We start from the raw sequence: 14,601 nt of genomic DNA on the forward strand, positions 1-14,601 counted from the left end.
ATTCTAAGGACAATTCCTGCTGTTTCCCCAGGAATGTTCATAGATTTTTCGAAAAATATATCTTAAGGGTATTTTTAGTGTTCTTTTGATGATGTTGGGAACGTTCAGGCCTTTTTGCTGACGGAAATAGGCTGAAGTGATATTTCCTACAAAGACTGTGGATACAAAGTTGGGCAGAATTTAGAACAGGGGTGAGTGCTGGACATAAAAAAAATTTTTTATGATGAGTTGGAAAACCTAAGTTACAACCAACGATTAGGAAATGCCTATATTAATTTGTAGGTTATCTTTTTTTTAATCTAAAAAAGCACAATTAGCTGGAAATAAATAGTGGTTCTCTCCCAGTTAGCACATGAATAGGAAGCCTGTATATCTGAATCCCCAGATGCCAGTGAACTCGTGAAGGCTACACACCCTCACAGAACGTCGCCAGTGTGTGCCAGGCAAACCCACCCTCCTGGAGCACCAGGAAAGGCTCAAGGAAGACGGTCGTAAGTTAAATAGTCAGCAAGGTCAAAACTCAGCTGCATTACTCTAGAGACCCATTTGAACATTAATTTGTTTGTTATTTAAGCATAACTAGAATATTAGTTGAAACTGATCAGCATTGAATTTTCTCCCCTTTTAACTCACCTGTAAGATTCTTTGCAAGATTGATGGTAGGGCAATAAATGCAGCCATGCTGTTTAGAACTTGCATGGTCAAAGATTTCAGAGCTGTTAAAATAATAAAATGTTAATATTAAGGTTAGTTTAAAATAAGAGGTTTTGGTTTTCCCTTTAAGTCAGTGGAAAATAGTGTATTTATATAAACGCTTCCTAGAAACTTAGCTAACCAGGGCCAGTTGGATATTTTAAAGGTAACTGCTGATAAGTAACAAAGCTACTATTATTCAAGACAAATGACAGAATTGGTGCCATAGAAAGAAATGAACATAAAAGATGAGATTAACACTATACTGTGATTTCATTAAGAAAAACAGTAAGACTATGTGATACTGGGAAAAGGTATCATAATGATAATTTTTCACAGATCAAAACGGGTGATGGTATAGGTGGACTCTGATCAATGTAATTACCGTCAGGGTGTAGATGAGGTGCAGCTGAACCAGACAGCTTCTGAGGGGCCATCATTGCCTCCAACAACGGAAACCAGAGTGCCTATAATGTCAGAGGAAACCAAAGCACTCTGTTATTTTTAAGATTAACATCAGCATTGTGTTTTACAGGTTGAGATGTACCTCTCACATACATTTGTTCATAAACCTTTTAAAAAGAAAAGACAGAGCACCTGACTGGGAAGAGACAAGACAGTAAGAAGCAATGACCACAGCTAGAACAGGTATCTTTACCACACGCCTTGGGAAAATAAAGAAACTGAAATAAGTCTAGACCTTGGAACTGCAACCTTCTGTGTTTCAGGAGAAGGCCTGTTCAAAGGAGACAGGGCCGAGCCGCCAGCCAGGTTCTGACATACCATATGCTATATGCACACCACTGACCAAGTCTAAGTGACCCCTTGTACTGCAGGAGAGGACAAGGGGACCACCTGCCCCCTCTGCTATCTTATCTCCCCCCATTTCTCTTCAGCCACATCAAGCAAGAGAAATGAATAAAGGCTGTCCAAAGTTTTCCCCTCTACAAAGTGCTGTTTTGTATTTCCTTAGTCATCATAGACCCAGAAGTAGAAGTTAACATTATTTCAATTAACATTTCCAACCACATCAGGAGATAAATTAATAGACCCACCATTTATTTATTCTTATTTTGTTGGGTCCTCAATTAAATGATTTACACACACTTTCTCATTTCAATCTCATAACAGCCTTACGCAATAAGAATGATCTTCACTTGAGATAAGAAACTAAAGTTTAGAAAAGTAATTTGCCAAAGATCATACTACCAGTAAACTGGTACTCTGACTCCAAATTCTGTGCTCTTCCTTTTTTTGGGGGGGGATCTTTAATCAAAAATCAAACTAATACATTTTAAACCTCCAAACATGGTTTCTTGTTGGACAATCATTTACAAAGGCCTTAACTCTATGTCTTGAAAGGAATCTATTCCCGCAAACATCTGGGAGTCATGAAGAAAGGGCAGAGGAGAACAAGAGCGGTTATTTAGAGAAGAGGGCATGTTCCATACCCCACCACCTGACCCAGTACAAGTTCTATGGCACTGGAGATATGGGAGCCTCTTAAGGCAGAGGGGGACAGCCTGCGGGGCCTGCAACTTTTCCACTGGGTGACCTTCCAACTGAAGAACCCTACTAGGAAGCCTTTATCTGCTCCCATTTAAGGTTTTTATAAAGCCCAAGATTTTATACTGATCAGCTTTTTTTTTTTTTTAAGATTTTATTTATTTATTTGAGAGAGAGAGAGCATGAGAGGGGGGAGGGTCAGAGGGAGAAGCAGACTCTCTGCTGAGCAGGGAGCCCGATGCCTTGATGCCTCAATGCCTCGATACTGAGACTCCAGGATCATGACCTGAGCTGAAGGCAGTCGCTTAACCAACTGAGCCCACCCGGCACCCCTATACTGATAACTTTTGATGTATTTCTTCAAGTTCTCAAGATACTGATTTTAACTATATTACATACTGGCAATTTTTTTATTTTATTGAAATTTTAATTTATTTAATACTTGTGAATTTTTAGTCTTATATTTTATTCTTAGATAGCTTTACTTAACTTACCTTTTAGTTGCCTATTTTAATGTGTTTTCATAACCACATCATTTATTTCTGTGTAGTTAATTTTAATTGTGTAATTTATTTTAATTATATATGGCTTACCTTTTGTTTTTACATTTACTATGTTTAGAAATTTGATTTTTAAATTTTCTTGTTTAATCCAGACAATTTAGAAGAATAACCTTTGTAAAGATTAGCTGTTCTAGACCATAAATGATAGACTGGGGGAAGCATGGCTGTAGAGGTAATAGCCACGGGATATGTTCATACTCTACACAGAGGAATTATTTTTCTTTAATTAAATCTCCACACGAACCATCCCCTGACAGCGAGCAACAAACTAAACCTGAATTCCCTTCTTATGCTGTGTAATAAACAGCTTTCTTTTCAGGGAATTATATGCATAACAAAGCCAAACTCTTCATTATATGTAATCACTTTGTATTAGGGCAGCCCCATAAACAGATTTACAAAGGCAGGACAGGTAGAGATTCAACTTGAGAAAGAACTAATAGCCCAATTCCCTGAAGTCTGCTTTAAGTAAATACTCATAACATTAAATCTTGTGATGACAACTTCTGGAAAGAGATATTATCAACGGTCCATTGTCAGTCTTTCGAATACTTCCAATCTTCTAGTTAGTTGAGTGTCTGTGGCAACAGCTCTTGTTCTCACTCTCCAAAACAAAGAGAATCAAGACAAACCACCATTAAAATCCCCCACACTTAATGTCTGCTATTATATAAAATCAGTCTAGCATTTTTCACATAAGATAGTATTTATATAAAATTTACATTCAAATATTTTTGTTATTATGAAACTCGTTCAGAAACAAAGCAGAAACCAGTTGTTGGAGGGTGGGGTGTGTGTGTGTGCCTACGACAGGGAGAGACAGACTTCTCTTACATGCAGCCAGTGAATGGAGTAATAATAGCCATAGAGAAGTAAAAATTTCAAAGGATAGGAAGAAGTCTAACATCTAATATTTTTACTAAAACAAATTCCAACTCAGACAAAAAAAAGATCGAATAAGTTTTCCTTTCGCCACATCAAAAGAAGCATTGTTCCTGTCTCTGATTAAGAGATACAGAGTTCAAATATAGTCAGAATAATCCCTAGAGCTCTGGAGGCATGGATTTTTATAACTAATTCTACGATTAATACATGTGAATCTGGACATACTTCAGCTTATGTGAACCTAAAGAGCCCTACTAACAAAACATAATTATCCTTTTTCCTTAAATTTTCCGTGAGAAGATGGAGGAGTATCAAATAGATATTGGAGAGGAGATGGAAGGGTTGAAAAGTGAAAAAGACTTAGAATTAAGTATGTATGAACTAAGCTTAAAGAATTCTACCCTTTTATGTTTCTCTATCAAAATGTAACCAAGTCCAGGGGCACCTGGGTGGCTCAGGTGGTTAAGCGTCTGCCTGCGGCTCAGGTTATGATCCCAGGGTCCTGGGATGGAGCCACGCTCTGCAGGAAGCCTGCTTCTCCCTCTCCTGCTCCCGTTCCCCCTGCTTGTGTTCTCTCTCTGGCTGTCTCTCTGTCAAATAAATAAAATCTTTTTTTTTTTTTAAGTTTTTTTTTTTTATTTATTTGACAGAGAGAGAGAGACAGCCAGAGAGGGAACACAAGCAGGGGGAGTGGGAGAGGGAGAAGCAGGCTTCCTGCTGAGCGGGGAGCCCGATGTGGGGCTCGATCCCAGGACCCTGGGAACAAGACCTGAGCCAAAGGCAGACGCTTAACGACTGAGCCACCCAGGCACCCCGGAAGAGGAATTTTTTTTAAGATTATTTATTTGACAGAGAGAGAGAGGGAACACAAGCAGGGGGAGTGGGAGAGGGAGAAGCAGGCTTCCCGCTGAGCGGGGAGCCCGATGTGGGGCTGGATCCCAGGACTCTGGGATCATGACCTGAGCCTAAGGCAGACGCTTAACGACTGAGCCACCCAGGCGCCCCTGTCAAATAAATAAAACCTTAAAAAAAAAAAAAAGTAACGAAGTTCAAATACAGCCAGCCAACCAAAAGATAAATGAAAATAAAAACTGAGGAATAGAAAAATCATGGCAAAAGGACTACTGAAAAACCTGTAATACATTTTCAAAAGATTAAACAATATATGGGAATTGTGGACACAGAAAAGAATGTGTTATTAGCCTCAATGAGGTAAAATAACATAACTAATTAAAATTAAGAGGGATGGAGAAGAGAGGTTGGAGCAAGCCTGAGTTCACGTAAATTTCCTTACTGGCTTGGAATCACAGATATTATAAAAATGGAAATGTAATTATAAACAATGATTCCAATCTATTACAGTCATTCAGATATTTTTTAAGCTGTAGTGATATTAATTAAGAGATAGTATGGCGAAGAAATATTTATTCAGAAAGTTTCCTGAGATTGAATACTGTATTTATAAAAGCAAGCATTTCCTGATCCAACTTTTCTAAAATTATGTCAATCTTGGCAGATAAAAAGTATCTGGACTGATGGTCACCCAATGATAATGATGGTTATTTCTGGATGATAGGATCTTACAAGGCAATTTTTAAAAAACATTCTTCTGCGTAACTTTCTGTATTGCAGATTTTAAAAAAATGAGTATGTATATCACACAAAAAGCTTTTTTTTAATAAGGAAAAAAAAATCACCTCTATTATGTAAATGTGCTTGTTGTACACAATTTATCTTCTGAAGGGTTTTTGAAATGTATGGCCTTAAAAAATCCTAGACAAAAACATAAAGCAGAAATTTACCCAACTCAAAAGGACAGAAAACAAAAATAAGTTTATAATTCTCACTGTAACATGTATGGCTAAATATATATAAAAAATCTGCCTTACTTCCCATTTCAGAACCTCAGGAAGAGAAAGGGGTTAGGTGGTGCCAAGTCAGAGGCTGCAGCCCAGAGGGGCAGGTACCGAGGAGTTACGATGCCATATCACGCTGCAACTTTTCTTCGGAAAACTGCAGTAGAATGTGGCTGTCAAGTCACATCTCGCCCCCTTAGTTTCTGCTTCCCTGCTGTAACTCCCACCTGCACCAGGTGCTCAGCCATACCTCCTTCAGTTTTGTGCTCTTCCTTTTGGCAGTCTGGAATCTGTTACAGCCGTGGTTCCAACCTTGGCTATACAGTGGAATCGTGGGAAGATTTAGCACTGGGTCTCAATCCAGAGACTTTAATGTAATTGTTCTGGGGTGTAGCCTGAGTGCTGGGATTTTCTCAAAGCTCCCCAAGTGACTGTAATGTGCAGCCAGGGTTGAGAAACTACATCACAGCCTTCTTTGACCTTTTCCAGCTTCCTCTGTATCCCCCGAGGGTTTCCCTCTAGCTCCTTATGCTCATTTTCCTCCACAGAGGATAGAAGAGATGATAAATGACGACACATCCACAGAATCACTACACGGAATACACAAAATCTCAGTCCAAAGGGAACAAGGACATCCAGCATTCACGTGCCTAAATTCTGCAGCACAGCCAGGTCTAGGAATATAAAGACTTTTGTGAGAACGAAGAGGACAGGCACTCCTCACAATAACTTTAGGAGGCTGATACTCCCGGGAGCACTAAACAGTGATTAAAATCCAGTTGAATTAAACTCAGGTGGCTGAGAGGGCAGCAGAAATAGAATGAATTCCTAGTTTCAGACCAGAACAGACTCTGATATGCCTAAGTAGCCATTCTCCTACCTCTCGTTGCTGCTGGTTCAAATTATGTGAATTTCGCTGGCAAAGGGCAATTGTCTCTACCATGGTATCTTCAACATCCTTCAATGAGAGCTCCTCTTTGGCCTCTAGATTCAGAAAAATTGTTAACAACACTTAAGGATATATTACTGATGATCCTCAGAGCTTCTGTAAAAAAAAATTAGACTATTTTTTCTTTGCATAGCACTGGTTTTCTATTATGAAATCTTCCATAAGCATGATACCAATGCTTAATGCTTAAAAACAGGTAATTTCATTTCCATGTAAATGCCTCACATTCACAGGACATATAAAGCACATCACACTTAGCATTTTAATATGCTTCAGCTATGGAACAGCCCCGATCATCTGTTTGTGGGTTAGTCAGCAGAAAGATTACCTTTCACCTTTCTTGCTCTACCATTTCTTCTTCCCTCTATTTCTTAGATATAAGTATTCCAAGATACTATCTTAGGCCCTCTCCTTTTCATTTTCCAATAACTTCACTTCCTCTTGTGGTTTCAACTCTCAGGTCCTTGCTAATAACTTCCAAATATACACCTGTAGTCCTCGTTCCTTTCATCATCTGCAGGGTGAACTTTCCACAGACTCTATCCATCTCTCCACGGATGTCCTGCAAGCACCTTAATTCATATGCACAAAACCCAAATCACTTTTTTTCTCACTTCCCAAACTAAGTTAATGAAACCATCATCTTTAAGTCAGTTTATATATCTTCATCATCCCTGATGCTCCCTCCCCGCTTTACCCACATGTCCAAATAAATTGCCACTTCTGTTGATTCTACTTCCGTGCCCTCACATGCCCATGCCTTTTACCCTGTGGTGCTCTTCACCTCCTGTGAACTACAGCAACAACCTCTTAATTAAACTTCTGACTTCTAATACTTGCCTCCCTCATTCTCTTTTATACTGTCACAAGCAAATGTATCAGTCTCATCCATAAAAGTCATTAAAGGCTTCAAAGTTTTAAAAACAGAACATAAGTAAACCTCTGACCTGAGTAAGCATCTGGCTCATGTTCTCACCCTCTGCGCTCTTACTCCGAGTTCTTGGCCAGGTACTTTCATACTCACGTGCTCCTCAGCCCAGATGGCCTTTCCTTGTTTTTCCCTATCAAACTTCTATTCATCATTCCAGGCTTACTTCAGAGGTCACATCTTCCACAAACTACCTTTGATTCATCAGTTACAAATCATTCCCTAATTTTTCACAATCATTTGCCACTGTCACTGTATCTCTTTTCTAATACTTGATTCTTCCAACATTCAGTTTTTATTTACATATCTGTCTCTTTCACAAGACTATGGTTCTTTGGGTAAGAGCTGTGTTTTAGCCATCTGTGTATAACCCATACTAGCACCATGTCTTGCAATGAGCAAACCCTCCAAAACTCGTAGGCACACAGAAAAAATTAAATCTGAGAGTAAATAGTGGACATTGATCTTCAAAGAAATTTAAATTCAGAGAACTGGCTTCTTTACACATATCACTTGTAAAACACTGTAGGGGTTTTGCGGAAACATTCTTCTTTTCCCTCAATCTCTCATGTAATGTGTGCAAAAATTATTCTAACAATAAGAAAAATATCATAAATGCAATAAATCTATCATAAACTGACTAAACAGACTAACAGTACAAAAATAATAATTAAATGTTTAGCTGAACTAAATATGGGTCAACTGTTTACTGAGGTTCCAAAAAGATGCCATATAATACAAAATGATTCAGATATAACACAGACCCTATCACCTAGGACCTAGCCATAGAAAACACAGATGAGGGTAAAGGAGTTTAAGGAAATGTGTGGGCCAAGGGGGACTAAGAAATGTGCTGATGTGTTAAAAAGGTAGGACAATCTAAAAATCACCTATCATGTGAACTTTGGAAGAGCTATTTTGAAAATTTCAATAATGTGAAAAGAAATCACCCTATTCAAAAGCAGGCAAAGGACTTGAATAAACACTTTGCCCAAGAAAATATACAAGTAACCAATAAGTACATGAAAAGATGCTCTCCATTATCGGTCAATGGGGAAATGCAAAGCCAAAGCACACTAAGCTACCACTCGGCACCCAGGAGGATGGCTACCCGCAAGAAAACAGAAAAGAACAAGTGTTGGTGAGGGACTAGACAGACCGTAACGCTTGCTGGTACGCTGCTGACGACCAAGTACATTGATGTGGTCACTGGAGAAGCAAGTGTAACGGACACTCAAAAATTAACAATAGAGGGGCGCCTGAGTGGATCAGTTGTTAAGCATCTGCCTTCAGCTCGGGTCATGATCCCAGGGTCCTGGGATCGAGCTCCGCATCGGGCTCCCTACTCCACGGGGAGCCTGCTTCTCCCTCTCCCAGTCCCCCTGCTTGTGTTCCCTCTCTCGCTGTGTCTCTCTCTGTCAAATAAATAAATAAAATCTTAAAAAAAAATTAACAAGAGAATTACTATTTAATCCAGCAATAACACGTCTGGGAATCTATCCTGAAGGAACGAAAGCAAGGTCTCAGAAAGACACCTGTACAGGCATGTTCACAGCAGTATTCTTCACAATGGTTGGAAGAAACTGAAGTGTCTGCTGACAGACGAAAGGATACAAGATGTGGTGCATACATAAACCAAAATATCATTCAGTCTTTTTAAAAAGGAATGAGATTCTGACACGTGCTACAACGCGGATAAATTACGATGATATTATGCTAGGCCAACACACCAGACAGAAAAGGGCAAATGCGGGACGATTCCAGTTACAGAAGGTACCTCATCAAATTCACGGAGTGGGAAAGCAGAATGGTAGGTGCCAGGGACCGACCGGGGTCAGGGAACGGGATTAACTGTCTCAGAGGGACAAAATTTCAGCTTGGGAAGTGGAAAAACTTCTGGAGACAGATGCTGGGGATGGTTGCAGAACAATGTAAGTGGACTCAATGCCACTGAACTGGACACTTATGAAGGATTAAAATGATAAATTTTGTATTATGTATATTTTACCACAATTTTAAAAAATGAATCTATTTTCTAAAATGTCAAGGAAAATAATGGGAATTTTGTATCTGTCTGTGACAAGGCCATCTAAGACTCTACACTGTCAAGTTTTACTGCTTTGTGCTAAAATTATAGAAATTCACTACAGAAACACTGGCTATTAGTGATTAGAAGCTCTGATTTGCTATTGCTCAGTACATTATATAGTAACTTTTAAGACATGAGTTAGGTACCTCATTTATATATAACCAAAAACTGGCACAGAAATATAACAAAACAACCCCACTATCAGTGAAAAGTGCCTACTTTTCTGTACATTGAACTCCACTGACAACTGGCATCACAAAGCCACATGGTTTACATGATTTCCTATTATGAGCTCTTGAAAACGAGCTAAAATTGAGATCCACATTAAAGTATTTACACAGATCAATGTAATTATTATTTAATAAATGCTGTTTGTTAGACAACACCTTTTAAAACACAGGGTCCGTGGGAAGAAATAATTGTAAATTATACTCAAGAACTTACTTTCATCTTGATGTGTTATCTCTTGAAGTTTTCTTTGTAGTCTCTAGGAGGTAAAAAAAAAATGCAGGAGGTAAAAAGAACACAGTTACCTAATCCAAAAATATGTGAACTAACACATTTTATTTTTTATTTTTAAAATTTATTATTTTTTTAATTCTTTATTTTTTTAACACCCAGTGCTCATCACAACATGTGCCCTCCTTAATACCCATCACCCGGGCTAACACATTTTAAAGGACAAACCTGAAGAAACAACAAAGTTACGAAGAATGGTCCCTTACTGTGATTCAGAAGAGAATTCTTGTGTGTACATAAAGCATAGCTAGCAGTTTTGGAAGGGACCCAAAATGTCAAGTGTCACTTATCCTTCCCCGCTTCTGCTTCTGTTTTACCACCAGTCATCAGTAACATTCTCTAGGCACTGTAATAAGGAGTAGGATTTATCCAGACCTTGGGTAAGGGAATCAAATTCATACTGGACTATGAGAAAAAGGGGTGGGTGGGAAGGGTGGGAATTAAAAAAGAACATAAAGTCTGTCTCCAGAGCATAGGGCACAGCCTTGAGTGTGACACCTCTAAATATGCAACTGCAGTGTCCATTGCTATACCAAATACTAGATCCTTAGGAAGCCTTAACTGATATTCCAAAGGTGGTTTTTTTGGTTTTTTTTTTTTAAGATTTATTTATTTTAGAGAGACAGAGAAAGAGAATGTGGGGGGAGGTGGAGGGAGAGGGAGAGAGAGAAGCTCAGGCAGACTCCCCGCTGAGCCCACATAGGGCTCAATCGCACGACCCTGAGGATCATGATCTGAGCTGAAACCAAGAGTTCGATGCTTAAGTGACTGCACCATACAGGTGCCCCTCAAAGGCTTCTTAATATACACTGAGGCTGACCTTAATATATCCTTTCTACTCCAAATTTGCTCCTTTCCTTGAGGTCCCTTACAGGCTAATAATGTAAAGCTAAAAATCACACAATTGTCATTAACCACTCCCTCCCATTCCTTCCATACCATATTCAAATGATCAATAGTTCTCAAGTCCAATCCTCTCCCCACTCCACCACCACCACCACCATCCCGAACTCAAGCCTCATGGGCTCATTACTTGTACTACACAGCCTCGTGAGGGCTGCTTCCTCCCCAAGTTTTACTTCCCCCTTCTCGGTAGGCCCCCCATCCTCCTACAGTTACCAGAGCAATCTTCATGAAACAACATCATGTCAGTTCTTTTGCTTAAAAACCTTTAACTGATTCAGTATGGTAACAAATTAGTCCTAATTCTTTAGTGTGTCCTACAAAATCTTCCCAAATCTGGACCCAGCCTTTGCTTCCAGCCCCGCCTGTCTATACATTGATAGTGGAGCCCTAGTTGAGCTGCTGGATTCTCTCCCAGCAGTTCATATTTCTTTGTATTCCCGTGCCTTTGTAAATGATGGTCTTATTCCCTGCAAGGATATCCTTCTTCTCTTTCCCCCATCCATGCCAGGAATACTTTTAATTTATCCTTTAAAAATAGATTCACGGTATCTTCAACAAATAAACTGCAAGGAAAAAGGAGATGTAGGGGTAACTTACACATTAAAAGAGGCTGAGAGCCTACACAAAGCCTCTGTGGACTACTCTTCCTAGCCTGTTTAGTGATTACATAGCTAGGAAAAAACTAGAAGCCAATATGGAACTTTTTTTTTTTAAATATAAATAGGATATCCCTAATCCTTAGCTAGATGACAATATTTAAAATCACTGAGATAATACTTCATACTCATTAAAATGGCTACTACCAAGAAAACAGTGTTGGAGAAGATGTAGAGAAATTAAAACCCTCGTGCACTGCTGATGAGAATGTAGAATGGTGCAGCCACTATAGAAAACAATATGGCAGTTCCTTCAAAATTAAAAATAGTATTATCATTTAATTTAGTAATTCCATTCTGGTTATATGCTCAGAAGAAATGAAAGCTGGGTCTTGAAAAGATATCTGTACACCCATGTTCATAGCAGTATTATCCACAATGTTCAAAAGGTGGAAGCAATACAAGTGTCCATCAGTGGATGAATGGGTAAACAAAATGTGGCATATACATAAAATGGCATACTAGTCAGCCTTAAAAATGAAATTCTGGCACCTGCTACAACATGGATAAATCTTGAAGACTTTATGATAAATGTACACAAAAAAGCAAATAATGTGTGATTCCATGTATATGAGGTAGAGTAGTCAAATTCATAGAGTCAGAAAAAATGGTGGTTACCAGGGGCTGGGGAGGGATTATTACTTAATGGGTATAGAGTTTCAGTTTGGGAAGCTGAAAAAGTTTTGGAGATGGATGGTGGTGATAACTGCACAACAATGTGAATATACTTAATGACATCAAAATGGTAAATTTTTGTAATATATATTTTATAACAATTTAAAAAGTAGATAAAAATTTTGTAAAAAAATAGAACACTAACTGTTGGTGAGAATGTGTAGCAACCAAAACTCTTATACATTATTGGAGGGGATGTAAAATAGAATAACCACTTTGGAAAGAGGTCTGATCATTTCTTACAAAACTAAACCTACACCTATCCTGTGACCCAGCAATTCCACTCCTTGGTATTGACTTCAGGAAAATGAAAACTTTTTTTCTTTTTTTAATAAATAACAAATTTTATTTTTTTATTTTTTATTTTTTTAAAGATTTTATTTATTTATTTGACAGAGAGAGAGAGAGAGAGAGAGAGAGAGAGACAGTGAGAGAGGGAACACAAGCGGGGGGGTGGAGGAGGGAGAAGCAGGCTTCCTGCCGAGCAGGGAGCCCGATGGGCTCGATCCCAGGACCCCGGGATCATAACCTGAGCTGAAGGCAGACGCTTAACAACTGAGCCACCCAGGCACCCCGAAAATGAAAACATTTGTGTACAAGAGTGATCATAGTAGATTTATTCTTAATAGCCAAAAACTAGAAATAGCCCAGGTGTCAATCATCAAGAGAATGGATCAAGATGTAGTATATGCATACACTTAAATACTACTCAGTAATAAAAGAAACAAACTCCTGATACATCTCAAAAATATGCTGAAAGAAGAATTATACAAGAGTACTACTGAAGGACCCATTAACATAAGTGTATAAAATAGGTAAAACTAATTCACAGTGAAAAAAATCAGAAAAGTGATTATGTGTGGGGGTACGGGAATGGAAACTGAGTGTGATGGAGCATGAGGAACTTTCTCTAATGTTCTCTATCTTGTTAGGGACTAGGAACATAGGGGCATGCATCTGTCAAAACTCAGTACATGATACACTTAAGACTTGTGCATTTTACTAAATGTAAATTTCACTTTAAAAAAAATACCAAAAAGAAATGCTGAACTCTAGTCAATGACTAAACTCTAGTCATGATAAAAATATTCAGTGGTAAAATGTAGTAGTCTGCAACTTACTCTGACACACAAGAGATTAAGATGGATGAAAACTTATACAGTGTTACATGTCAAGTATATCTCAATAAAAAAAAAGATGGGTTGATGAATGGAGGGCTGGAAAGAAACATGACAAAGCAAATATAGTAAAATATTACCTGTAGCATTATTAAGAAGGCACCATGAATATCTCCTTTTTTTTCTAATAGATAGGCAGTGACTTCATGAAGTTGATACTTCTGGGTAATCTAAGAAAGAAGAAAAGATAAAGATTTTTGTGGATCCTATTAAGGAGGAAAACAACATGACAATAAATAATAAATTCATACCTCAGTAGTACACTACTGTCTGGTGTAATATGAAATTTTTTACTTTCTAGTATTGTAAGTGGCCCATCTTCCAGTTCTAACTAAACCATGTTCATTTACCTTTTTCTTCACTGATTTAAAATTGTCATTTACCTGAGTATATCCGCTGGAGAAAAGGTAACACATACACATAAATAGGAACAACATAAACCAGAAATATTTAGAACAAAATGGCAATGAAACACGACATAACAACTTGTGAGATCTTAATAAACATCAATAAACTAAGAGTTTCTAATAAGTAAACAAAATACCAAGTAAGCTAAGAGAAATGAAAGACAGGAAGTGCAGAAAATAATGCTACTGAAAAGAAACAAAGGGAATACATTACAGAAGTTTAACAAATCCCAAATAGCCTTTGAAAAGACTAATAAAATAGAATAAAACTTTCTTAGCAAGAAGAAAAAAGAGAGGCACAAATAACATATTAACAGGTTCAAAGGAGAAAAACCTATGATCCTCTCAATAAATACACAAAAAAAGTATTTGATAAAATGCAGTACCCATTTTTTTTTTTTTAAAGATTTTATTTATTTGACAGAGAGAGAGCGAGCGAGAGCAGGAACACAAGCAGGGGGAGTGGGAGAGGGAGAAGCAGGCTTCCGGCCGAGCAGGGAGCCCGATGTAAGACTCGATCCCAGGACCCTGGGACCATGACCTGAGCTGAAGGCAGACACTTAACGACTGAGCCACCCAGACGCCCAAAATAAACACTACATTTAATGTAAGATGTTAGACACATTCCCTTTTAAAGATTTTTTTTTTTAATTTATTTGAAAGAGAGAGACAGACAGAGAAAGCACATGAGCAGGGGGAGGGGCAGAAGAAGGAGAAGCAGGCTCCCTGCTGAGCAGGGAGCCCAACACCGGACTCAATCCCAGGACCGCGAGATCGTGACCCAAGCCGAA

The 14,601-nt window shown here is 38.4% G+C and overlaps 1 protein-coding gene across 9 annotated transcripts in view; it reads right to left on the reverse strand.

The window, feature by feature from the left end:
* The window catches only part of VPS8 (VPS8 subunit of CORVET complex), a 267,080-nt gene that overhangs the window by 84,325 nt on the left and 168,154 nt on the right, over nucleotides 1-14,601 (reverse strand). For all 9 annotated transcript variants that reach the window (XR_003608764.2, XR_003608763.2, XM_028100887.1 and 6 more), the window contains 5 exons: nucleotides 13,484-13,573; nucleotides 9,914-9,956; nucleotides 6,384-6,487; nucleotides 1,079-1,160; nucleotides 634-716 (listed from right to left, as the gene is read on the reverse strand). Coding sequence is in view for 7 of the 9 variants with exons in the window: in XM_028100887.1 (XP_027956688.1) it covers nucleotides 634-716; nucleotides 1,079-1,160; nucleotides 6,384-6,487; nucleotides 9,914-9,956; nucleotides 13,484-13,573 (402 nt within the window). In the remaining 2 variants the exon portion in view is untranslated. The remainder of the gene's footprint in view (nucleotides 1-633; nucleotides 717-1,078; nucleotides 1,161-6,383; nucleotides 6,488-9,913; nucleotides 9,957-13,483; nucleotides 13,574-14,601) is intronic.

The sequence above is a fragment of the Eumetopias jubatus genome, unplaced genomic scaffold (genome assembly GCF_037043125.1).
Source record: "Eumetopias jubatus isolate StellerSeaLion01/CBP00866 unplaced genomic scaffold, mEumJub1_p1.0 scaffold_1, whole genome shotgun sequence".
In the NCBI taxonomy this organism is placed as follows: domain Eukaryota; kingdom Metazoa; phylum Chordata; class Mammalia; order Carnivora; family Otariidae; genus Eumetopias; species Eumetopias jubatus.